This window comes from Nanorana parkeri, unplaced genomic scaffold (assembly GCF_000935625.1).
Source record: "Nanorana parkeri isolate BGI_ZX_2015 unplaced genomic scaffold, ASM93562v1 scaffold281, whole genome shotgun sequence".
In the NCBI taxonomy this organism is placed as follows: Eukaryota; Metazoa; Chordata; class Amphibia; order Anura; family Dicroglossidae; genus Nanorana; species Nanorana parkeri.
Genome location: NW_017306549.1, coordinates 842,490 through 868,471, shown reverse-complemented (window position 1 = coordinate 868,471; position 25,982 = coordinate 842,490). Strand labels below are relative to the sequence as shown.

Sequence of the window (25,982 nt, the reverse complement as noted above, 5' to 3'; positions counted from 1 at the left end):
ATTACAATTACTATGTGCAACTTCTTACAAACGTGACATAAAAAAATAACAAAATGAAGATTCTCAGCCTTTAACCACACTTTTATCAATTTTTATTCATTCTAAGGAGGCTGGGCAAATTATCAGCATTCTAAATAGTATTTATTGTGTATGTTGTTTGTGATGCCATTACAAGTTCATTGTGCCCACTCAATAATCATTGTATTGTTGTATGGTAGAGCTGTGGACAAAATCCTACAAATTGTTGTAGAAAAATCCATCACAATGAGAAAAATCTGAACTGTGCTATTACACATGTAATGATTATCATACGAGTATGTGCAGGAACAATGTAACAATATAAATATATAATAAATAATATTTAGGGCCAAAAACACCTTTCCAATGCGTTATGGTAACAAATGCCCATTATGTGTGTTAGTGGATTGCGGTGCCATTACTTTAGAATGGCACCCCAACACACTAAGGCAACGTGGCTCCAACACACATGCAACTACTCTTTGTGGGGTGGCGTGTTGCAAAAAATGGTGCAACCTTTGGAAGTTTGGGTGCATTGCCAGGACATTCATCTGAATGGACTGCCATAACTCATAACTGCCATGTGAAAAATGCATTAACACAATGCACCATGGCACCAAGGTATGAAAGGGTCCTTACAGCTTTAAAGATTTCACTGTCCCAACTTAAAATATCATACTATAATATTATTATATATGTATTTCTTGCTATGTCGTGTCCTTTGTGGTTTTGGAGACACATCAGGATGTAAGAGGAAATCTCCCTAAAGAGTGAGAAATGCCCTCCTAGACATCACTGGAACAGTTGCCTCTACTGGAAGATTTCCCCTCTATTCCTGTTCCATGACAACCACAAGTTGGACAGGATTTCAAAACTTTCTCACTCCAAAAATCTAAAAAAAAAACCCACATGTTTTTCTTTTAAATATACTTTAAAGCCCAACATCAGCCAAACTTTATGTTGAAGTGACTCTATCGTGTTTATAACATGGAGGCTGCTATTGCTGGTATGCTTGTTGCCTGGTTGTCCCTGGCAACAATACTTTTTAAAGATAAATACACTGATCAGAACGTTTAGAAGTGGCCCATTTGTGCAGAAATCTACAGATTTGATGCATTCCCTTTGCAGGTTCTAATGATTCTACCAACTTTCTCACTTCACCAAAGTTTGATCTCCCCTTGACTGGGGTATTTATGTTGCATCAATACTTTCTAAGTCACAGACAAAGAAAAAAGATGTTGTAAATGAACATTAAAAAAGTGTCACAGTTCTCTATCTCAATACTTGTTCCAGGTCAGTGACCTAGGAAACATTAAAGCCAATGCATCAGCATGATAGCCTTGCAATAACTATTTTCAGTAGGTGGCAGCCGCCGTGTTTTTTTTTAAAAGGTTTCCTTTAAGTTTTAGAGTAGGTAGGGTTAGACTCTCTGCTTTGTATTTCAATCTTTTTCTTCCTGTCCCTTATTATTTGTACTGGTGTCATATAGATGTAACACAATCTGAAATCTATTTGTTCTTTTTAGCACTTTTTGCGCTTTTTCTTTTCTGGGCTGATGGACTCTTCACCAATTCTGCGGTAGCAACAGCATCACTGGCTGCCTGAATTTCTTGCTTTCTTTTCTCAGCTTCCAACAATTTATTTCGGTACTGCTCCCGGGCACTGAGAATGTTCTCACGGGCATTATCAAGTGACATCTGCAAAAAAATAATAAATGTATTTTTTTTACTTGTATTGATTGATAACACATTAAAATAAAATCTTTTTTTTAACATTATATAACTTTAGTAATAATGACTACGGATAACCTACAGGCTGGTGTGAGAGGGGGATAGAGTGGCAGTACGCAGTTGGACACCACTGTCCTGTAGAAACTAGTATGGCTGGTTACAGAGTACTGTCTATACCTTACACAGTCTTTGGACCTCCGTGCAATAATGTTTGCACTACTTTATTGTAGCAAATCAAGATCTAGATAACATTATGGCAGATACAATCAATTAGCATGCAATTAATTGAAGCATTTGGTAGTATCCCATTCTATCCTAATTTATGTTTTCAGAACTATGAGACTTTTACTGCCCTTGGACATGACATTAGATTTTTGAAATTACAACTCTTTCAGTAACATAAGCAAGCCATGGACTTGTCCCACTCATACACACACTTTCTAGCCATTTCTTTGAGATTCCTACATCAGCACTGTCAGCCCTCTACTACCATTGTTGCCAACACTTTTATTATTTAAAGTGTGAGTACAGCAAAAACTTATTTTCTTTTTTGCTTTGCATGGATTTGGGAAAGATTAGAACCTAAGTCAGATTTTTACTGTTGTCCAGGGCCCCATACAGAGCTTTCCCTCATTTACAGAAGAAGAAATGATGTCACCAGCACATTCTGAGCCTGATGAAGGGGACCCCTTGAGGCCCCGAAAGCGCTTGCATTGAATGGCAATGTGCCATTAAATGGACTTTTGCTAAATTACTCTTATGGTGTGCTGGTGACATCATTTCTTCTTCTGTATTATTCAGAGTGCCGTCCGTGGTCACTACAAGCACCCACCCGTCTGCACGGGTCTCTTGGATGTTCCGGTAAGGAGTGCAGCAAGACTTCTGGTTCTTCCCTCATTTACACTCACAGTGACAATGGTTTCACCAGAGATGAAGTTATAGAAAATCTACAACAGGAACACAGGCAGCAATGAAAAGTTGATGCCTTCCTCTACTCATTGTCAACTTTACAGAGAAAATCTCTCTGACGGGCTGATACACACTTTTGCAAAACAGTGCAATGTGGTAATACAAATGTGCGTTAGTGGGTTGCGGTGCCATTCATTTTGCAGTTCTGTAGATGTTGGACAAATTTTACATGCACATTTTTTGTCCATTCTTGTGCATTGACAGTCCATTCAAAATGAACAGGCTACCCTAATTGAACACACATTAACATGTTAGACAAAGTGTGTTAATGCATGTAAAAAAAAACGTACAAGAAGGGCAAAGTGTGAATGGGACCTAACAAAGTCCCAGATAGCTGTAAAATCTGCTCATGGCAAATCCTTCCCCAAGCCTTCCTAAACTATTACAAAATTGGCCAGATATGCACAATTTAGCAGACATAGGTTTTAGTTGAAGCTGTCTAATTAATGCAGGCTTTTCATGTTACAATCTAATTCTTCAATTTCTGTACATTTTAGAATTACTAACTGCTATATATTGTGAAGACCAGCCTAAAGATTCCAGTCAATACTGTATATCTAAGCAGAAGGAGACTAGCAATATATCATGTTGGTAAATATAAATGAGATTGTATAAGCAAACTGTATGGTGAGCTTCTCTAATTTTTTCTCTGTAGACCATGATGCAATAACACCGTCGTGATAAACTGGCTAAAATGGACTGTAAAATACTAAGAAACCAATACAATATGAATCGATTAAATGTAAAACAAATATAAAAAGCGTTGATTAATGATTAGTGCATCAGTAATGTGCATCAGAATTAGATTAAGACCCCTAGTGTCACCTAGGGACCCCCAAAGAAGCTGATGAAGCAGAGATCTGCTTCATCAGCGACTTTTCTGGCTCCCAGCCAGAGAAATGACAGCTAAAGGCGCAAGTGATGTAATAGACATTGCTTCCGACTTTAGAGAGAGAGAAACGCTGGGAAACGCTGATCTCTCCTCCTTTTCTCTTTGAGCAGCCGCTGTGCTGGTCCTCTCAGTCCCGGGCACCACAGGCGGGACAGCGGTGCCCGGGATAACCGGCAGCGGCGCAGGAGGGGGGTGCACCATGCGAGGTCATACAAACGATCGGCCGGATATAGAGCCGGCTGAACGCTTGTATGAGACAGCCAGTAACGGCTGCTATCCTTCCCGGCGTGATTCAGTCCGCGCGCGCCCCCCCTAGCAGAAAAAAAAAAGACGTACATTTACGTGACTCCACCGAGAAGGATCCGCCCTCCGCCCGTAATTTTAGCATGGGCTAAAGGGGTTATTGGTGGATTTTTTTTACATTTTAATATGTTATGTGTTTTTATATTTTACACTTTTTATGCTTTTATTCTGCTGGGTGGGGTGTTTTCACACTATTAATTTCCTTTTGTGGAGAGTGCTGTATTATTATTATTTAATTTCTACAAATATTTATACAAGGAGTCAAAATAATCTTTTTGGCACAGCAAATTTTGGGTTATTCACGAAAAAATGTGACTTTCACTTTTCAGCTGAAAATGATGCTTGAGCTCTCCTTCACAGCCTTTCAAGGAGTTGGCAGCTACACAGACACTACACAGCTCTATAACTGCTTGTCAGGAACTTGTAGGTTCATGATGAAGCAGCTCTGGGACTCAGAGAAGGCACTTGGGAGTTGCTTGGAAGCTGGGCTGCTATTTTGCTGTACTAACCATGACTTTGCAAGGACCACGGAGGAGCTGCCCCAGCTTTCTTTCTATAGTTACCCAATTGATGCAAACCATGCATCTGTTTTTTAGTAATGAAGATTTTAGAGTACTTAAAAGTGTAATGTTTAAGCTGGATTACAGGCACAAAAACGTTCATTTAAATATGTTGCTCAATGGTCGCAAAGCATACACCAAATGCAAACCCAGTTATAGCCTTGCAAATGTAGCAGTCACACAGGGTCGGTGCAAGGATTTGTGCCTACACAGGCGAAGGTGCATTTACGGTTTCGGTCTGACATTTTATTTTTAGTTTTGGTGTTGTTTTGGTTTTGAAATTTTCATTTTGGTGCACCTTTATTTTTTTTATTTTTTTTACTTTTTTCTTTTTCTTTTTTTACATTTTTCTTTATCTTATTATCTTTTACTTTTTAATTTTTTTATCTTATTGTTTTATTTGTTATAATTTTTTTCTTATTATTTGTAACTTTTTGATTTTTTAATCTTACTATCTCTTACTTTTTAATTATTATTTTTTACTTATTTTTTCATATTTTTTATTTATTTTATAACGTTTTATCCATTTTTTTTCTAATTTTTATTTTTTTCACTTAACTTTATTGCTATCACACAGGAGCTAACAAGTCCCTGTGTGATAGCATATGGAGGTGACAGGTTCTCTTTACTGACCCTGTCACCTCCAATACAGGAGTTCCAGCACAGCACTGTGCTAGAACTCCTGTGACAGCTGAGAGGAAGGGCTGCAAGTACAGCTCTCCTCTCCCTGCCTCCTGAGATGGCTGAGGTGGCGCTGATCACACCTCTCTGCACTCCCTCTCCTCCTGGCCGCTCTGAAGCTGCAGCGGCCAGGAGGAGATAGTGCCGGCTCTGCAGTCACATCATCACTGTACTGTACATATCCTGCGCAAAGAGAAGAGCTGGTAATTGAGCTAGCAGGGCCACTCACTGCAGGCTGCCTACAGACTGGGTGGAGACAAAACCAGTCACCCAGCACAAGGCAGGAGAGCAGCAGTGACCAGTCTTTATTACAAAAAGCTCTTGAAAAACGATGTAACGTTGGATGTCATGAGATTATTGACCCACATAAGTTCATTAGCTATGTGTCTGAGTCTGACCTGGAAGCTTAACCTCGGGCTTGAGCATTGAGAGAATAGAAAAGAAGTGCTGTAAAGGCTTAAAGGAGAACTATGGGGTTAGGGCTTTTCCTAAGGGTAACGGGAGGACACAAACTAGCGTCCTCCCATCACCCAAAGCTCAGTATACCGCAAGCTACTGCTCGCAGTATACTGAGACACTGCAGCCAGAACGGGTCTCGACAATTATGTCTGGATCCACCCAGCTGCGTGAGTGACAGCTGGCTTTGCCTATCTAGAGGCAGAGCCAGCTGTACCCGCCCCCTCGCCTGTCCGTTCCGCCAGTCAGGGCTGGAGGATCGGACAGGGGAGGGGGGAATCCAGCCCTTCCCCTGTCACGGCTCTCTGCCGGCACAGGATCGAGAAGTGAGCGAGTGCCGGTATGTGTTCGCTCACTTCCCAATCTACTGAGCCGACCTGTGACAGTTTCATTGTCACAGGTCGGCTCAGATAATGAGGTTGAGTGAAAATCACTCACCTCATAATTCTCCTTTAGACCCCGTTCACATGTAGCGACATACCTTTGCAGCGGCCGGGATAGCGCGACTTTCAGGGCGACGTTCCAGCGACGATCCAGCGACGGTAGCGCGACCTTCTACGTCGGGCTCCATAGAAAAAAATCGCGCAAAATCCGCCGAAAAAAGGGTCCGGTAGAAGCGACTTGCGACCGCGACGAGCGACGCGCGACATGGAGCTAAGACAGCTCCATTGACTATCATTAGCCGGCGACTTCCCGCGATATCGCGCGGCAAAAATGCGCGATATTGCGGCGGAAATCGCGCGATAAGTCGCTACATGTGAACGGGGCCTTAAGAAGAAGCCAGTAAAGTGATACATTTGTTTGCACACATGTGATTTTGTTTCAAGCCCTGCAAATGATCAAATGATCATTTGGAAGCACATGTATACTGGCAAGGGGGCAGGGGGGACATGCTGGCAGGGGGAAATTTAGGTACAGAGACAGTTTGGAATGATAATACAAAGATGTCAATGACTGCCTCTAAAGTGGATAAAGGAAAGACTTAAGGGATGTAACAAGCTACATGTGTGTGATGCATTTGGAAGGATATTAAAGGATGGGCACATTCTGCTAAAAAATGCAATTATATTAAACGCCTTTTATTCTTTGTGGATTTCCAGTTGCATAAAACTTTTTAAAACTATTTTGAGAAACAAAACTGGGGAAACTCAGTGTGGACAATTTATTATCAAGAAGTTGTCTGATAAATGTTCTATTGTAGTTTGAGGCAGAACAGTTACAATATTCTGGATGTGAGGCAGAAAACAGGTTATCCTTCTAGTTAGGGTACAAGGGGTTATTTACAAGTAATATCTAGGATCATTTCTAAAGGTTTATATGTCTGTTAGTGTGTGCAGGTGAACCCCAGGTCTGATGGTATTTAAAAGACAGATCTATAGTTTCCATGGTGGTGGTGTATACTGTGCTTTGTATTCTTGGAAACATGGATCTACATGATTGTTTAGCATATAAAGAGATCCGAATGTTAGCCCAGGTGAAATTAAATACTTTGGGAGGAATTTATCAAAACTGGAGCAGAAAGAATGTGGAGCAGTTGCCTATAGTAACCAATCAGCTTCTCTCTTCAGTTTGTTCAGTTAAACTTGAAAAATGAAAGAGAGAAGCTGATTGGTTACTTTGGACAACTGCTCCAGATTGTGTCTGCTCCAGTTTTGATAAATTGCCCTCATTCTGCCTTACCTGTAACTTTTCATACATCTGCAGAACTTTCTGCTTCAACAAATCTCGTGTATTTTTCTCCAGGTCTCTTTGCTGTATAACCTCTTCCCTTAGCTGCTTGAATTGTCTGATCTCCTCTGCTTTCTGCAATACTTGCTGCTGAATGACACACTCATCTCTTAATATTGGTTCTGGCTTAGTTTTTCTGGAAAAAGAGAAGGAAATACAGAATGTATTAGAAATATTACTTACACAAACAGGCAGAACTACTGCAAATGCAACAACAGGATCTATGATTGTGGAACAAACTTGAGCTACCATTACAAATGTGATGTAATAATGGAATATGCTGTAGGGGTTCTTTGTTTCTGTACTTGGGAAGACCACTCTTGACATCTGCTGTGAGCTGGGGTCATCAGAACTTCCTCCATGTACAAAACCATATTAAATATGTCTGTGAAGGTTCTCATTCATCCAGGTCATGGTATATCTGTAAAAAATACGTCAAGGCAACTGGACTTGCTGTATTTTTCTTGAAGATGTTTCACTGGTCATCCAACCAGCTTTCTCAAAAAGCTGGTTGGATGACCAGTGTCTGCTTTAAGCCCAGCAATACACTGAGGCAACAACTTGCTTACACAAAAGACCCAACGCCAAAACACAAGATGAACAACATTGTGTATGCAGTCCAGTGCAGTGAGGAGTGCTCAGAATTGCATGTCGGTGAAAAAAACAGCAGCTACACCAGCGTATGGCACAGCATAGAAGAGCCAAACCCTCTGGTCAGGATTCGGCAGTGTACCTACACCTAAAGGAAAAAGGTCACTCCTTTGAAGACAGTTAAGTACGCATGCTAGATAGGGAGGAGGACTGGATTTAAAAGAGGTGTGAAAGAGGCTATCTATGTAAAAATGGAGAAGCCAAGCTTGAATAGAGGTGGTGGTGTGGGGGGGGAGACATCTATTGGCTGCCACATGCAATGCTCTTTTAACAGGTTATTAACACCTCCTAGACTCCAATTATGCAAATGCAATCAACACCTGGTTGTGACTAACAGATTATGTGGTTTGGAGCAACATTCACCATGTTTATTCCCAGATAAAATTTTGTACAAGTCATTCTGAATTGAGAAAGCTGGTTGGATGTCCAGTGAAACGTTTTCAAGAAAAATACAGCAAGTCCAGTTGCCTTGACTTATTTTTTACAGATAATTCACTTAATAGGTGACAGGGGTCATTTTGGCATGCAAGACTAGTGAAGTTTTTATTTATATTTTTTTATAAATGAAATGCAATGTATTGCTTATTTCCCAACGTGTGTTCCGGGTCTACATGTAGGCCACTATTGTTTAAACTTTGAGGAAAAAAAGTGTTTTACTAAAAAATTGTATATTGTTCTGATTCCACAAAATGTCACCAGAGTGGAGAGAATGAAATTAGGTCATGCTGGTGAACTAAATTCTATTTAAAGTTGAACTCCTGCCAGATTTAAAAACAACACTAATTTAAACAGCTATGCATTTTTTTAAGATTATATACCGGTATATATTTTTTTTCAATTAAATTAGTGTAAGAAAATAAATTTAAATTGATTTCAGCTACTCCTCTGTACAGCAGTTCTCAGCCTGGGAGAGGAAGGGACAGCACTAGCATTCAATTACATCTGTTGCTTGCCAGAAAACCTGAAGGAAACATGCTGACGAGGAGAGAGCAGATGGATGGTGTCATCTTTCTTCTGCTGTTCATCCACGAGCTGGGGGCTAGGAGGTAACCTAGTTCAACTTCCTAACTGCAGAGGAGAAAGCTGTGATGTGTGGCAGGGCTGTGTAAATCCATTGACAGGTGAATGGCTCCCTTATATATGTAATTCAACTGTTTATTTAGCTATTTACCTGGAGTTCAGCTCTAATAAGACTAAGACCTCGTTCCCACAATGCAATCTGGGATGCTTCCGGCAGGGACCTATGGATACCTGTGGCAGGAATTCCAGGTGTTCCCATTTAGATCTGGCCGCTGTGCCCATTCAAGTAAATGACAGTGGCCGCATCTGTAAGTCTGCATCTTATTTGATACAATTGCATGCAGCTTGGAATAGATGACTGTCGCTGGACACATCTATCTGCATCCAGTGGCAATCATCTACTCCAAACGGCATGTAATCATGTCAAACACAATCACATGCGTACTGCCGCTTACAGATGCTGCCGCTGTCCACCCATTACCCATTAACTTCAATGGGTACAGCGGCCACATTTGAATGGGGACACCTGGCATTCTGTAGGATTTAATGACAACTTTTGTGTGCTAGGTCCCTAAATCCTATAGAGAAATTTGGATTTTGCTTACAATATACACGTGACACTCAACTCCCTGCATTCTATTAATTTCTCCTTGCTGGAATTTAGAGTAGCTGGTTTTTGAAGAATTATTACGGCTTTGTAGCAGTAGATGTATTAGTTGTTTGTGACAAATATGACATTTGGTAGTATATTAACATTCTTTGGATTAAAAATGCAAAGCTATGCAAAGATTATACATTACATTCTGAAATGGTCACCTCTACTCACAATCAGTGGCGTAACCATCACCATAGCAACCCAGGCGGCCGCTATGGGGCCCGGGGCACAGTGGGGCCCGGCCAGATGCCGAGTGGGCCACCTGGGTCCCTCTGCTGGTGGCTTTCACTGGCAGCTGAAGACGAGCACGCTGCTGTTCAGATCACTGACAGTAATCTGTGCAGCAGCGTGTAACCAGCAGTGGAAGAGGAGGCGGGGCCCGTGGTCAGCAGCAAGGGAGGAGGCAGGGCCCGGCGACGGAGGAGGAGGCGGGGCCCATCAGCGACCGTGGACGAAGAGGAGGCGGACAGGTAAGGAGTGCGACCAGCCCGCCTGAGGGTGACCCTGCAGAGCCCACCATAGATAGTCTATGGTGGGCTCTGCAGGGTCACCGTCAGGTGGGATCTCGAGTGGGCCCTGCAAGGGGTATAACTAGAAATCACGGGGCCCCATACAATATTTTGCTATGGGGCCCTGTGATTTCTAGTTACGCCCCTGCTCACAATACTTTATATTTAAGGTGTATCAATAATTCATATAACTTACCTAATAAAAGGTGTTAAATCAAAAGTTTCTTGCTTATTGGGAGCAGGTGGATTTGATATCGCATGCTCCTGTACTTTAGCAGCTGGCAGAACTACAAGTAATTTAAAGTTAAAAAAATATATTACAAATACTTTTTAGCTTTGATACTTGATACTATCTATAATAATTAAAAGTATTCATTAAAAGAAATTCTTAACAGGATTTTAAGAAAGCAAGCCAATGGAAGATGGTATATAATAATATGCCATTCATAATGATTAAAATGTATTGTATAGATATCTGGATGCATGCCAGGGTGGTGCCCCAGGGCATCAGATAACATGGTTTAAGAGTAAGAGGGACATTTACAATGGAGAGCAAATATCAATATCCGCTATACTCGGCATGGTTACCTCACTTGTATAAAATACATGCTGCAGTGTGGAGCCGACTGAATCCTACTGAGTTCTCTATGCTCAATGCATCAAAGTGAACTCCATTACTGAGGAAAAGTTGGTCACATGACTTTGACAGGTTGCTGTGCTTTATAAATGCACCTTTCTTTTTTTTGTAAGCAGTGGTATTGCTGTGATAAGGCCACACCACTACTTTTCAAATGGACCCCTAAGTGTTCGCTTTTCACCTGGCAGAGGAATGTGAACTCAATGCTCCTTCAAGTGAAAAGCCACCAATTCCCAGAAAAGCATGATAATTGACAGACACCCACATCCAAGGCATATTTTCTGTGCAATAGATTTTCCCTGGAAACATTTCTAAGACAATAACAAATTGATAGTTTCCATTAAATCTGTAGTAAAAACATACAATTCTATAAATAGTCAAATACTGTAAGTCATGTTTGAAATAATCACACTAGTGAGTCACAACCTTTAAAAATCTATATAACAGCCTTGTTCTGTGACAAACCTCATTGATTTTCTTATAGTCTTCAAAGCTTGAAGGCCAGAAAATCCTCTTAAACCAGTAATCAGCAATCTAAACTGTGAAATGTGTTCTTTCCATGTTCAAGAAAATCACATTTCTAGTTCAGCCAGTCTGAGGTAAAGGGATTTATATCTGCACTCAGGTAGTTATAAAGAAAAAAAGAACATAGCCATAATTAACAACTACTAACAAAAATATTGAAACCTTGTAAATTATGTCGATGTAACACAGGCAACGTTTACTTAAAGTGTAAGTTCATCTTTGGCATACCTTTTACAATAAAGCAATCATGCAGACCAGGAGACAAAGTAGGTTAAAACAAACAGTCAAATTTTTTTAATTATTGATTACTGTAGCTGATGCCATACCTCTTACTCTAAGCCATTTCCTGCCCCCTGAAGCCTTGCTGAAACACTCCCATCTTTGTTTAAATTTCAAGCCTAACTAATTTCATGTGTGCCGCAGCCATTGAATGCTCCAGCATCAAAGCAGTAAGCATCTTTCTGTTTAAGAATCCGCATTTGTGCAGAGCGCCCTCTTCCCCTATCATAGCAGTGGCTCTAACATTTATTTTCCATCTGTTTAGCAATCAATACTACCCCTAGCAATGAATGGCTAGTAAATTTAGTAGCACGACTAAGCTGCAAAAAAATCTCTTTGTACATATAGTCAAATGAGGTGAATGCCAGCAAGTAATTAAATCTCTCCATAGCAGGATGTGCTATGGGCAGCCACCAATACGATTCATATTGAAAATGGATAGTGATAATAGTTCTTTAAATGCTTTCAGTTGTTGCATAATAGTGCTTTCATTTCACTTAATTTTCAAAAATTTCACACCAATTGGACTGATTCCCACGACCCATACTAAAGAGATTGACTTTTGAACAGTTTCACTCTTCCCTGTACTTGAGGGCACTTCCCTGGCTTCCACCTTATCTACCAGTCATAAAATTCATGTCCCCCCCCCCGTATCTTAGCATTGTTGAAGGCCTGGAATTTAAAATGGGAGTCCATTGAAATAGAATGGGAAAGGAAAGAGAAGGATAAGATAGGAGTAGAAAAGGAGGAACAGAATTAATAAATTCAGTGAAATGAGAAAGATACGAAAAAGAGGAAGATAAATATTTGTTTTCTTTACCAAGCCTCCTGTCTCCTCTCATTGATTGCACCAATCTCCCGTTAGGAGTTGGTTCTGCCTAAATGTGGGGCTATTCCTGCTTGGCCTCAGGCTAGACATTTTGTCAACTCTATGGTACATTCATTTATTCAACCTGCTTCCCCCCACCATAAATTGACATGGTGGTGGCTAGATGCTTAATTGTCAGTCTTCCTTCACTGCAATTTTCCATCCTCATCAGACTCCTGTTGGAGATGGGGAAGGCAAAGAGAATGTACCTGCAAATTTGGTGGGAATGCTCATTCATCCAAACTACAATGAGATATATGGAGAATCATTGCTCAACTCCTATGAAGTCACTCTTCTATCAATTTTTCTGGGTTCAATGACTTAGCAAAAGACTTCTTACTTAGATTTTTTTATCTCGGATGCCAGGCAATTGATACACCTTCATTGGAAGTCGAAAGAGGTTCCCCATCTATCTCACTGGGTATCCACAGTCAATTACATTATGCCATTATGGGGCTGGAACGATTGCTAGCTTTGGACTTTGGATACCTACTCAAAATGTTAATCTCTATGGATATTATGGCTGCATTTTTCAACCTCCAACTCATGTTGGAGGTAAGTTGTAATCAGTTCCATTACACTTAAAGGCCCGTTCTTCCTCTCCCTTGATTTTTGATCATGGTGGTTGCACAAAACTCCTCTCTCCCTTGGCAGTACTTCACTCTCTCCCTAACTTTCCCCCCTTTTTCTTTCTCGTATCTTTCTCATATCACTGGATTTATTCACATTCTGTTCCTCCTTCTCTACTCCTATTTTACCCTTCTCTTTCCTTTCCCATTCTATTTGATAATTGACCGTCATCGACCTCATGCCTCTTGGGACCTTTATTTAGTCCTGGTAGATCTCACCCGTGTATTCTCCCTTGGACTCTGGGCTATTAGATATCTCTGGTTACAAAGAAATCAATTACTGACCTGATCCATATATATACCCACTGGAGTTAGTGGAAAACAAGGGCTACACCAGTTTGATGATACACTTTCAAAGTACCAATATTATTCAGGTGATTTACTTTGTTTTGGATATATCTGTGTTATCTTGTACACGTCTTTCTACTCCATTTGTTGTTTTTTTTTCAACTGGATTCTGGAGTCCTTTTTGTACTTTTGTTTCTTTGTACAATAAAGTTTGATTTAATCATACATTTCAGACCATATTTCACATGTAAGCGATTCGTTTAGATAGGGAATTCTGCATTTACATTTGTTACAGTCAATCTGTCATAAGAGAAATAAAGGGACTGCTATTGCTGACCCTCTTCTGAAAATGCTAGTTGCCATTTTATTCTGACCCAGTAGCTCCAATGTTTCCTGAGTAACTGATCTTGTAAAAGAATTCTAATAAGGAATTGAGAAGTCTCAGTTTAAGATCAGTGTCTCAGAAAAGTATTAAAGCAGATGTTAAAAAGTTTAAAAAAATATTACTTTCACTACATCATTGGAATAATTTAGATAGTTTTGACGGGTCTGTCTGCCATATTTAGTTGTATCTACACTGATATTGTATTTAAATCATATAAAGCCAGTGGTAGAAACATGAATACAGAACATAGGGACCAGTCACTACAACAGATGGGACCATGCTTTTTTACTGGAAACAATAGAAAAAAGATTAAAAAGAGATTAGGTATCTGCTGAATTTTTTGAAGGTATATCAGTTACCTGGCACATGGGATTTGTCTAGTCCTCTATAAACTCATAGACTTTAAGGCACAATAAAAAAAAATAAAAAAACATACATTTGAAGCCTAATTTTAATCAGTGGTAATATAGAGCCTACCTTCCTCTTCAGTAACAATTTGGCTGTCTTGAACAACATCTTCTGTAGCTTCAGTGCTGGGTTTCTGTAGGTACTTATTCACATACTGCAAGCGTGACTGCAAGGCCTGCAGATACGATGGGGTTAGAGGAGTACATGATGAAGAAACCATGCTGTATTAAACGAAATGCCATCTGCAATGATTATAGACATTTCTGTATCTTCATGAGAAGTTACCTTGACAGCTCGGCCTGGTTCTGCTGCCTCCCATGCTTGTTTTATGGCTCTTATTTCATCCATGCGCTCTGTATCTCTCTTGACTTCCAGGGTCTCTGCCTCACTTGTCTCACTGACTAGTCGCAGAGTCCAGAATGGCTTGTTAGAATCAATCTGCTGTTGGACCTACAAAATAATTAAAACACTTTTATTGACATGGAAAAGACACGTATTTCACTTAAAACAAGTATTTTAGAGATATAATAATTGCAAGAACTTGCGCTAATGGAAGTACTAAAAATAATAAAATAAAATATGAAAAAAAGTTAAAATAGATAAAATGGATAAAAATTATGTGAAATAAATTGTTCTAGAAGGGTAAGGGAAGCTGCTGAACTAAAGGCACTCAGCCCCTATTAGGATGTGTTATTTCAAAACGTACAGCGCTAGCCGCCCTTCAGAGGTGAATATAAGAACTCAGACGTTGAGATCAAGATTTGACAAGTGCTAATAAAAATTAATTAATAATTAATAAATAAAACATTCAGTGAAGGGGTGTATCTCAAAATACTCAATGTGAGTCGGTTGTGTGAACAAATAAAAGTCTATAAAATATCAAATCAGACAATGTATAAATTTATCTAATAATATGTGATAGGCTGTGAAAATATGTGTCATGTGTAAGTGATTCTTGTTAATAAATAGTGAATGGACAAACAATGTATACCAATTAAATAAAATAAAACAAAATTAAACTTTTATCGATGTATGTGTGAATAGTCCAAATCTTTTGTAGTTTTTTAAAAATCTTTCGAAATCCATAAATGTAAGACACTTCGACAGTGAAAATTCAGTGCAATAATGTGCCCAACGAAAATCCAAAAAAACGAAGGAAAAATGAAGAAAAAAATGAAGAAAAAAATGTAGAAAAAAATGTAGAAAAAATGCAGTGAAAATCCCCTCAAGGGAATGCACTCACCAGATGTTTGCACTGAATTTTCACTGTCGAAGTGTCTTACATTTATGGATTTCGAAAGATTTTAAAAAAACTACAAAAGATTTGGACTATTCACACATACATCGATAAAAGTTTAATTTTGTTTTATTTTATTTAATTGGTATACATTGTTTGTCCATTCACTATTTATTAACAAGAATCACTTACACATGACACATATTCACAGCCTATAACATTTTATTAGATAAATGTATACATTGTCTGATTTGATATTTTATAGACTTTTATTTGTTCACACAACCGATTCACATTGAGTATTTTGAGATACACCCCTTCACTGAATGTTTTATTTATTAATTATTAATTAATTTTTATTAGCACTTGTCAAATCTTGATCTCAACGTCTGAGTTCTTATATTCACCTCTGAAGGGCGGCTAGCGCTGTACGTTTTGAAATAACACAAGTATTTTAGAGAACTGTATGCTCAAAACAAAATGTTTTCATTTCATTTTGGATAGAACGGGCTTGGGTTATCACTGTCTGTGTTTCTGTTGGGGAGATGTCCTCTCATTTCCTTTTTACGACAGAGAATAAATGGGAAATTTCTCCAATGGGAAGCAATCATTTTTTTCTGTCTAGAAAATTCTAGAAAATAGAAAAAACCCAGCTTATTTTCCTATGATTTCATTTATGTGAAATACTGCTATTGTATAATGCATTAAAAAAATTAATCCAAAACAAACATACTACATTAGTACAAAAGAAAATCGTATTACTCTTGGTCACTTACATTTTGTGTACTTAACCTTGTAAAACTTGTCACCGACTGCTACTGATCACATTTTCAAATGGTATTCATATAACACTTCATAACAAGGAATAAAGCCTGTGCTAACTGTGGTAAATTTGATATATACAGTGTACTGCAATAATTCTTTTACAACACTTGGTGGCAGCATTTGCTTAAACAGCGTACACATGTAAATAATTTTAAGCATTACAAATTCACTACAATAATATGAAATACAGACTCGGCTATTTTTAAAGGGAAATACAACCTTTTAGGAAAAAAATTATAAATTAACACATATTTAAAAAAGAAAAAAAATTTGCATTTATCTTTTTGCATTGGAGCCAGCAAAACATTGCAACAGTGATCAGTAGATCGCAAGTGCAGTGCTCTGGCTCCTGCAGACTCTTCCTCCCGTCCATGTCTGTACATTCAATAATATGGACTGGAGGAAACATGAATGGACTACAAGTGTGTTGATGTTGCTGTACTTGTATTTCATTGAGAACTACAGAACCTTGTGATTGTGGTAAGTGTGTGTTTGTGGGGGGGAGGGGGTGCGATATGATCATGTTTCATGACTAACCCTGAATATGGGTGTAACATGAAACATGGTCAGAAAAGTAAACTTAACCTTTAAGTCTAACCCTCATAAGTTCAAAATTAGAACCTGAACAAAAAAAGAATTAAGTATTATTTACTGTGTGCCATTAATGGATAGGATAGGGCATGATAGCATATCAATTTAAAATCCCCCCGAAAAAAATAGCATGATTTTATAGAAGGCCAAAACAGCAGTTTAGTCTTTCACTGGGGTAATAATGTGCAGTTAAAGGGTAATTTCACTTTCACTTTCCCTTTCCCAGACAAATTTACCCCTCCGACAGGGGTAATTCTATTTTTGCAAATTTGCCAGGGAAAGTGTAATTACCCTAACGTTTGCGCCAGTGGAGTACACAGCAACTTGCTTTAAATACTTGTACCTTAAAAACAGATTAGTTTGCCTGCTAATGACCTATATAAAAGGTAAAAGTACAAAAATAAAATCCTGCAAAACGAGTTGCTTTATTTCCAGAACATTCTAGGAGCCCTAAAAGAAGAGCATTCTATTATCCTTTCCCGACTAGAGCCTGCATGGTTATGTTCTGCTCCGACCCTAACTGTCAAAAGAGAAGGAGGAACAAGTGCAACCATGCAAGTTCTAGTTATTGATGAGCATAATCATTTTGGATGTCCCGGGGAGCTCTGGAAATAACCTGCTGATCTATGTAGGCAGCAGGATATGTCTGCTCATGCATGCTGGGGTTGGGAGTTGAATCGGCAGGGGAGGGTGGACAGCAGCATCTGAAGGTATGGCTGCAGTTTTATGAAGAGAGAAAACTTAGACTTTCAATCTGCCCAACATGCAGGAGCTCATAGACAATATCTCCTGCATAGCTGGCAACATCTGAAAACATAAAAGATGCCTTGAAAGGATCAGGAAGAAAAATCCCACCCAATGAACACATGTAGGCATGGCCAATAAAGTGCTTGTTGCTTCATAGTGTGTGGCTAGTAATGTGGGAGCAAAATAAGTCCTAGCATTGGTGTCAGTGGCAGTAATAGCAAACCTGCCCTTTCCAAGATTGGTAATCAGTGGTAGGCTGTAGTAATACACCCCTCGGCATTTGTGGTCAGTGGCAGGCTTTTTCTCCAAATGTTTTTAGACTGTTTATTTTGTCCTGCATTGATAAATGACTATTACGGTATTGCCATTTTAACAAAATAATAGTCCATGCCTTTATAAACGTACCAGCCTCACACTGATTGGCTGTTGTCAGTACAAAGTCAAAGCTCTAGATCTACAGAATCAGCATAATATTAGCTATACATATACAGTTTTGGCTGCTATGGTAATAATAATGGGGTGGTGTCAAACTGGAGGTGAACTAAAAATGATTGAATTATCTACATTCAATATTAGATTTTTTTACTATGAATATTCATGGTTTCTGCACTGGCCTACTATGGTTCAGATTTGTTTGTGACGGTCAATTAGGAGCTGATGTATAAAACTTCCATACAGCAAATAGCTGAGTGAATGCCATTTGGACACCATTACTGCCATTAGATGGAGCCAAGGAGCATAGGAATTTGCTCCTCGGCTCCATCTACTGGCCATAATGCTAGGTGGAAGTTTCATACATCAGTCCCATAATCTTTGATGTTTACCTGAGATTCTGGTCTCAATGTAGGAGCTGATTGCAGTCTCTCTTTGTCTTTATCCCTCTCTTTGCCAGATTTTTCCTTTTCGGGTTTCTCTGTTTTATCTTTGCCCTTTCTGGCAGTCTTTGGTGTGCTTACAGGTTTCTGGCTTTCTGGGTTGTTGCAAGTCTCTGATACGGTTTCTTCCGGCTTATCTGCATATACTAGGAAATTAGCAATCAGAGTTGAAAACATGTAACAATTAAAATAATTAAAAACACTGGGGGCGGGGGAATTTATCAAAACTGCAGCAGACAAAATCTGGAGCAGATTTGCACTGCAACCAATCAGCTTCTCAGTCTCATTTTCAAAGCTTACCTGAGCACACTGAAGAGAAATGCTGATAGGTTGCCATGGGCAACTGCTCCAGATTTTGATAAATTCCCACCACTGTATATTTCTTGTGACTTTCAATGGCAAATTTTGTCTGTATTTTTTTTGTAGAGGTGAAAATAAAATGATGTTTACTTGACATTTCTTGACACGTGTAAACATATCAGCAATTAACAAACGTTAATTAAACACATTTAATTGTTGTTTGAGACTTGGTATCTAAAAGCAAGTGCACTGCCTTTATTTACCTTGGCAGCTACTGTGGAAACATCAGCACTACCAAGGTATCATGCTGCCCTCTCAGCCACCCTGACTGCATGTTGATTTTTGCAGAATACTTTTATCACAGCAATGTTTCCTGATTTAATTGTTCATTATAATTATTGGCTTCTGAATTCTGCCTCAGATCTATCGGAAATATACTTATTAAAATGGAATCCCATGTTTCTTAGAAGGTTCTATAAGCTTTGGAATGTTTTCTTTAGATATACAGTATGTGTAAAAAAATATTATCAAAGTGTGTTAATGTTCAAAAACTGTTCAGTGTGAGGCACTGACTGACAGGATTGGAGACAGTGTGTATGTGTCATATACACATGGTCAAGGGTTCCTTGTCCCTCATCATTGGGAGAGGTTCCTTGCAAGGATGGGAAAGGTATGCAGCCTGGGTGGCCAGGAAAAGGAGGGCAGCGAGTGTGTAATATACCAGACAACATCTGTAATATACCAGACAACATCCTGTAATTTACCAGACAACATCCTGTAATTTACCAGACAACATCCTGTAATATACAAGACAATATGCCTTTCAACACTGGGGAGGCAGCTTGCAAAAGGGGGCAATGTTGACGTACAGGTAACTTTTCCCCAGATCCAGTCGTCCAAATAGAATGTGGGGGTTTGTGGGGGGACATATAGGAATCTGGAAGCCCACTTTATAATAAGGAGGTCACCAGATATCAGCCCAGGGGTATGAGTACAGGAGTACATTAATTCACCTTATTAGTAATGTAGAAATAGTCAAGTGTTGTAAATCAATCTTACATCACGACAAACCGCCTCCCAATGATGTTTCTCCACCACACTCCCATTGCAAATGGCAGATACCTGGATCCCAGGTGATGTCATTGACCAAAAATGGTCAGAATTGATGAGGTTACCATCCTGTTGGATGGCAGGTCATCATGGATGTGGAGAACATGACCATGATTATGGATTTACATCGGGGGGAGAATATCGACATTTTCTTGTATATGACTATTAACCCTTTCCCTGACACTGATGTAACGCATACAAAAATGTTCCCAGCTGGCCCGCACAGTATGCCTTACGTCACCTGCAATCATTCTTCCGCTATAAGCTCATGGTTGCTTCAGCGACTGTACATAGTAGTAAAAAGAGATAGTTAGGGATCAGCACTAAATTGAAGACACCACACCCCTAGTTACAGTCGTAAGCCAAAAAAGAAGAAAAGATGGGGCTTTAAAAGTGTCTACTAACTAATGCCAGGGAGTATGGTTCAACATAATGTCAAAAAATTCATCAATATAATAAAATTCATTTTTAATAAAGAAAATACATGATTGACAAGTTAAATAAAACATCTCATATTCAATTTAAAACATCACTACATAAACGGCATGTCACCTCTATGGAAATCATACAGATTAATATGCATAATAGCAATAATTCATCGTTTCTATATTAATTCATTACTTGAAAGTCAATAAACACATTATTCATCATATTAATGCAAATTCCATAAAATAATAATCTGTATTTTTTCCTTTTCTTCGACGCATTTCGCCGTAGATTCGTCAGGAATTTACAGTAGACTGTACATTGTAAATGGCACTTCAGATCAAGCCTTATCACAACACATAAATGTGAGGCCAACCTCTAGATTTTTAGCCTTATTTGCTTATTTACAGTTTTGCATTCCTTTGGTTTTTTTTACCATTTTGCAGAAAGGCACAATTTTTTCAAAAATATTGATTTGATAAACATTTGCGCAACTGACCTACAAAATTAGGAGAACCATATTTTTATTCCACCCATCCTTTGCTTTAAGAAATGTGTGGTTTGGGGGGTATTTTAAAAAATATGAAAACTGCAGTTGAAAATTAAAAAAAAAAAGGTGAATGTATTTGTGTGGTTATTTACATTTGACTTTTATATTTGACTTTTTCTGAGAATTAATAATAAGGGGTATGCATTCCAAAGTTCCCCCCAAAAATCCCAACATCCTTTTTGGGGGACTGGATGTGGGGAAGAGGCCCATGTCCCTCAAAATCAGGACAAGATGCATTGCAAGGGGGGTGCTTTATGGCCGCACATGTAAGATTCCCAATCAATGTTGAAAGGCATGTGTCTTAGTATGCCACACCCTCACTGTCTACCCTTTCCTGGCCACCCAGCCTGCATGCCTGGATAAGGGTCTGGATAGAATAATAAGGGGAACCCCATGGCTTTTTTTTTACCTTTTTTACCTCTGTCTCAGAAGATCTGCCTTCTCTAATATACCGTATATGTTTTTTTAATATATTGTGGCAGGATTACAGTGATGTATGAACAGCCCTTGAGCAACCTATTATAACTGGATTTTCACGTTTTAAACATATAATTTAGTGAAAGTTTTGTGGGGGAAAAAAATTACATTTTTAAATGTATTACAATGGAAACAAATGTTTTACTAATACTTTTAACTTCACAAGCATATTATTACTACTGTTATAGTTGTAACTGTATAGTTATAATTATTATTTTTTATGTTCAATTTTGTTAATGAACATCTATATTTAACCTTGTAAAAAAACTTTACTGCAATGCCTGTGGACAGAAAGTCTGGCCTAATACATTGGCATTATTTCTCCTTCACAGTATAATCAAAATACAATAATAAGAGCCAATCAGAAAGGAAAGATGATGTCATTGTATACCTGCAGACTTTCTGTACAAAAACATGAAAAATCCAAATGCTAAAGGGAGATTTTTACACAGATTTTCACAGCTGCTATCTAACAATTGATAGGGAGCTGTGAGATGGAGCAATAAAAAGTTTACAAAAGTCTCCATGCGAAAGTACAGTTAGATGGTATAGCAAGAGGAATGGCATGTGTCACTTTAAAGCCATAATTATTTTACTGGGTATGGGGTAAGAATCCAGCACATCATTAAACACACAATTTTGTTTAATACAACAGTCATATTACATTTCTGGCTTTGATTCTCTTTGTATGTAAACTTAACATTTAAAAATACTTGTGACCTTCAAAAATTGAAAAAAGGGCCTCAGTCATGAAGGGGTTAATACATAAATCAGACCAACCCGGTTTGCATTTTTTACCTTTTTAACATAAAAAGATCATATTATGCAACTATCCAATTATATTGAATCTTTTTTACTAACTTAAATATTTAATATGTTTTTTATAAAATATATTTTCATTATCAAAGGTTCGCATTTGAATACAAACTTTATTAAACTATTAGTCTTAGTTTCTAATAAGATAAGAAATCTCACAAAAAGAATGTACAAGGAAAGGAAATATCAGCTACAAAGGCTTTATGCAGAAATCTCTCGGGATTTACTCCAGCAAGTTCAAATAACAACCTTGAGAACAAATACAGCAAGCAATTTCCTTTTGGAAGACAATAAAGCGTAGTTATTTTACCTTATTTCTCATTCTGGGAAAAGGAATTTCCACTGTATGCATGCTGATTAAACATTTGTATGATGTGTTTTTAAAGAAAACCTGTTATAAGAGCAATAAAGGGAATTGTAGCTGCTGAAAATGCTAAGTGCCTAGAATTCTGTGTCAGGGAACAGCTCAGGAAGGTGGGAGAATAGCTAACAATCCTGCATTCTTCTTATTCTAGGTAAAGTATTGAACTAAGGGGGTCAGCATGACAGACAACCATTAAGGAAAGTTAAAATACTAATAAAATTAATATGACCAGATACGGGACAGCTGGTGTAGAAAATATATGAATTTAGAGATTGTATCTATCAATGTGAGCAGTTATTTTGAGGACCAATGTTCACCTTCAAAAGACTTGGGTGCTACATTCGGTGCCAGTTTAGATTTATGCAGTTGGAAGTACTTATATGATGTATAGTTACTGCCCTGGGATCTTCTGTTTTCTAATAGAAACAAAGCAAAAGAAGCGCCTCCATAGTGGAACACTGATTTAATGCAAGTAAAAATAACAGCTGAAATGGTACTTACAAACAGCCAGTAAAAACGAGCATAGAGAGATATACAGGGCTATTCACAAAAATGTGAAGAGTTTGGAGAAGGCAGGGGAAGTGAACAATCTAGGACAACATAGCTGATTTGGAAAAATTCTCCCATTCAGCTAACTTTACAGTTCAGCTACTTTGGCCTAGATTGTTCACTTCTCCTGCCTTCTCCAAACTCTTCACTTTTTTGTGAATAACCCTGATAATCTCAGGAAACATCAAGATGGACAAACGAAAATGTGGTCGTCAGGTTCTGACTCTGAAATGCGTCAACCGAAGGAGAGTCAATGTGCAGATAGCCTCGGCTTAGCACTAGTACTTCCATCACTTTCGTTTGTCCATCGTGATGTTTCCTGAGATTATATCTCTCTATGCTAAGTTTAATGGCTGTTTGTAAATACCTTTTCAGCTGTTATTTATAATTGAATTAACTTAGTTTTCCACTTTGGAGGCACCCCTTTTGCTTTGTTTCTTTAAGATATCTGGTTTTCCCTGACTGTGAGGAGCTGCCCCCAGATTCTTGGAGCTATCCTCAGGAGCAGTTACTTTTTGGCGCTGGTGATATATATCTTCTTCTGTTTACTGTTAATGTACTGTTATCTTGTGAATTCCCCAATATATTAGTTAAAGTGTTTTCACCTGGTGGTCTGGCCAGTAACACACTTCCCGTGTCAGAGTGGCTACCCTAACTCCTCCAATACATCAAAGAAGGATCAATGTAACCCATCTTGGACAGAAGCATTGTAAACCTGTGGAGAGGGTTGGATTAGATGGACTAGTAGAGTTAGATAAACATTACATAGGGGACTAACAAATGAAGGCCTAACTCAAGCTAACACCTTTTAAAGCATTACAGAATTTGTGTTTTTCCTTTTGGGATAAAGGTCTTAACTATATGAATACAAGCTAACACCTGTAAGCACCCCATCAGTGTTACATGGTTTGTCCCAACCCTCCAACTTCACAGCTTCAACAACCTAGTCTGTTAAAGAAAGTTGAGAGATAACAGACTTAGTATATTAGTAGGATAGGATCAACAATAGGTAATATATATACGGCTGAAATCAGCCGTACCAGCCTGAAGTGAATAGCCGAACAGTGTTCGGCTCACTTCACTTCTGATCGGTCATTCACTCGGCTGCCCTCGGCAGCTTTGTGAATAGACCCCTATGTTACGTGGTGACTCAGAAAAACAAATGCTTGCAATGTTGTGTTAATGCTAGAGAGCCAAACCAAGACATACCATAGCATCATAAAATATCTTAAATAAAAAAACATCTGCAAGTAAAGGACTGATTAACTTTGATTAGTAAAATAAACTATACTCTCTGACAAAAAAACATTTTTTCTAATCTTTTCTAATAAATTAAATTGATCAATGAATTTGAATTATATTAATTAAATAAAATATAAGAGAGTGAATTGGGGACTTTGTTGACTCATCAATACCCTCTCTTTATACCAGAGTACTACATGAATGGGCCTTTAATTACAAAGCAACAATCCATTCATTGGAGAAGAAGCTGCCGCAGTGATGTGGACCAAGACGGAGAGCGGGGGGTGGGCGTGGGTGGTCAAGGAATTGTGTGCCAACAACACTTATATTGGGTAGCTTTAAAGTATGCACTTTTTTAATTCACAAAATCTGCATTTTCCACAGCAAATTCACGTATGCCAACATTTCTGGCTCATCCCTAATAAGCTTTAACATGTTAAAGCCATTTCCAAAAATATTTTAAACATTTAAAAAAATATGGCTTCACAACATATCTGTCGAAAGTGCCATATTCAGACACTCCCTGTTATGGTGTGACAACTGGCTCCCAATTGTGCTCCTGTGATGTCAATGATACCCTGGTTAAAATTACAACTGGCCATGTTGACATACATTGAGCAGGCATGCTTCATGATTGTCACTGCCAGGAAGCTGGATCAGAGCCATGATGTGCAGCTGATGCTGCTGTATTATTTTATATTATCTGCAGTGCTTTAGAACACTATGGGGTTTATTTATAAACTATCCTCAGGGCCCTTCAAAAACTGCAAAACCAGCACATGATGTGTTTCCCAAAAAAAAAAAATCAAATATTTTTCCTCCTGCATCTGTACAAAAAAACAACCCTTAACCCTGTGAATATCTGTGAATGTTTGCCCTGTGCAGATATATGCCAAAGTGAACAGTTACAAGGCAATGTACTTTTCATTTTTTTTTTAAATGGCCACTAGTTAGCGCTGAGGGGCATAGAAAATAAATACTTATTTCTTATGCTCATTTAGCTCCATCTAGTGGCCATAGTGCAATATTACATGGAAACATTCAAATATGAATTGCATTTAACACCTTAGTGATACAGCTTCAGAAATCGTTTTAGTTGCTGGGGACTGGAGCAATGTTGCCATTTTTGCTATGGGTTTGTTTAATCATAATTTCCATCTTCCTCATTCATTGCATCTACACATATTATTTACTGTTTTTTAAAGGACAAAATGGCCTTTAATTTGATGTGATATATGCATATATACATTTGTTTAACTGCCTCCGGGCCGGCCATAGTAGAAAAACGGCCGGCCCTGAGCTCTCTAGATCTGAGCCGACGTCTTTAGACGTCCGCTCAGACACTCCCCCTCGCGCACGCCGCTTGGCGCGCTCGAGCGGGAAATTGCAGGTTTTTTTAAAACAGGCAGCGATGCCTGTTACCATACAAGCTCTAAAGCCGGCGGATCGCGTGTATGGGGTGCCGATAGGTGTGTGTCCCCCCCCTCCACGCCCCCCCGCCGTTGTCCCGCTGATCCCGGGCTCCGCTGTGCCCGGTGCGAGCTCGGGATCAGCATGTCAGACAAGGTACACGAGCTCCCTCCGGTCCCCTCTCCTCTGCAAGAATGTGGAAGTGTTGTATAATACATCACTTCCGCATTCTTGTGTCACTCTCCAGCTTCAGAAGCTGGAAAGAAGCTGAT

General features: G+C 38.8%; 1 protein-coding gene across 1 annotated transcript in view; it reads right to left on the bottom strand.

The window, feature by feature from the left end:
• Window positions 1-1,526: 1,526 nt before the first annotated feature.
• ADGB (androglobin) overlaps window positions 1,527-25,982 on the bottom strand; it is a 206,294-nt gene continuing 181,838 nt past the window's right edge. Inside the window, exons 33-38 of the mRNA XM_018557360.1 lie at window positions 18,416-18,603; window positions 14,477-14,641; window positions 14,261-14,366; window positions 10,369-10,459; window positions 7,290-7,473; window positions 1,527-1,715 (exon numbers count right to left, since the gene is read on the bottom strand). Of these exons, the coding sequence (XP_018412862.1) occupies window positions 1,527-1,715; window positions 7,290-7,473; window positions 10,369-10,459; window positions 14,261-14,366; window positions 14,477-14,641; window positions 18,416-18,603 (923 nt within the window). The remainder of the gene's footprint in view (window positions 1,716-7,289; window positions 7,474-10,368; window positions 10,460-14,260; window positions 14,367-14,476; window positions 14,642-18,415; window positions 18,604-25,982) is intronic.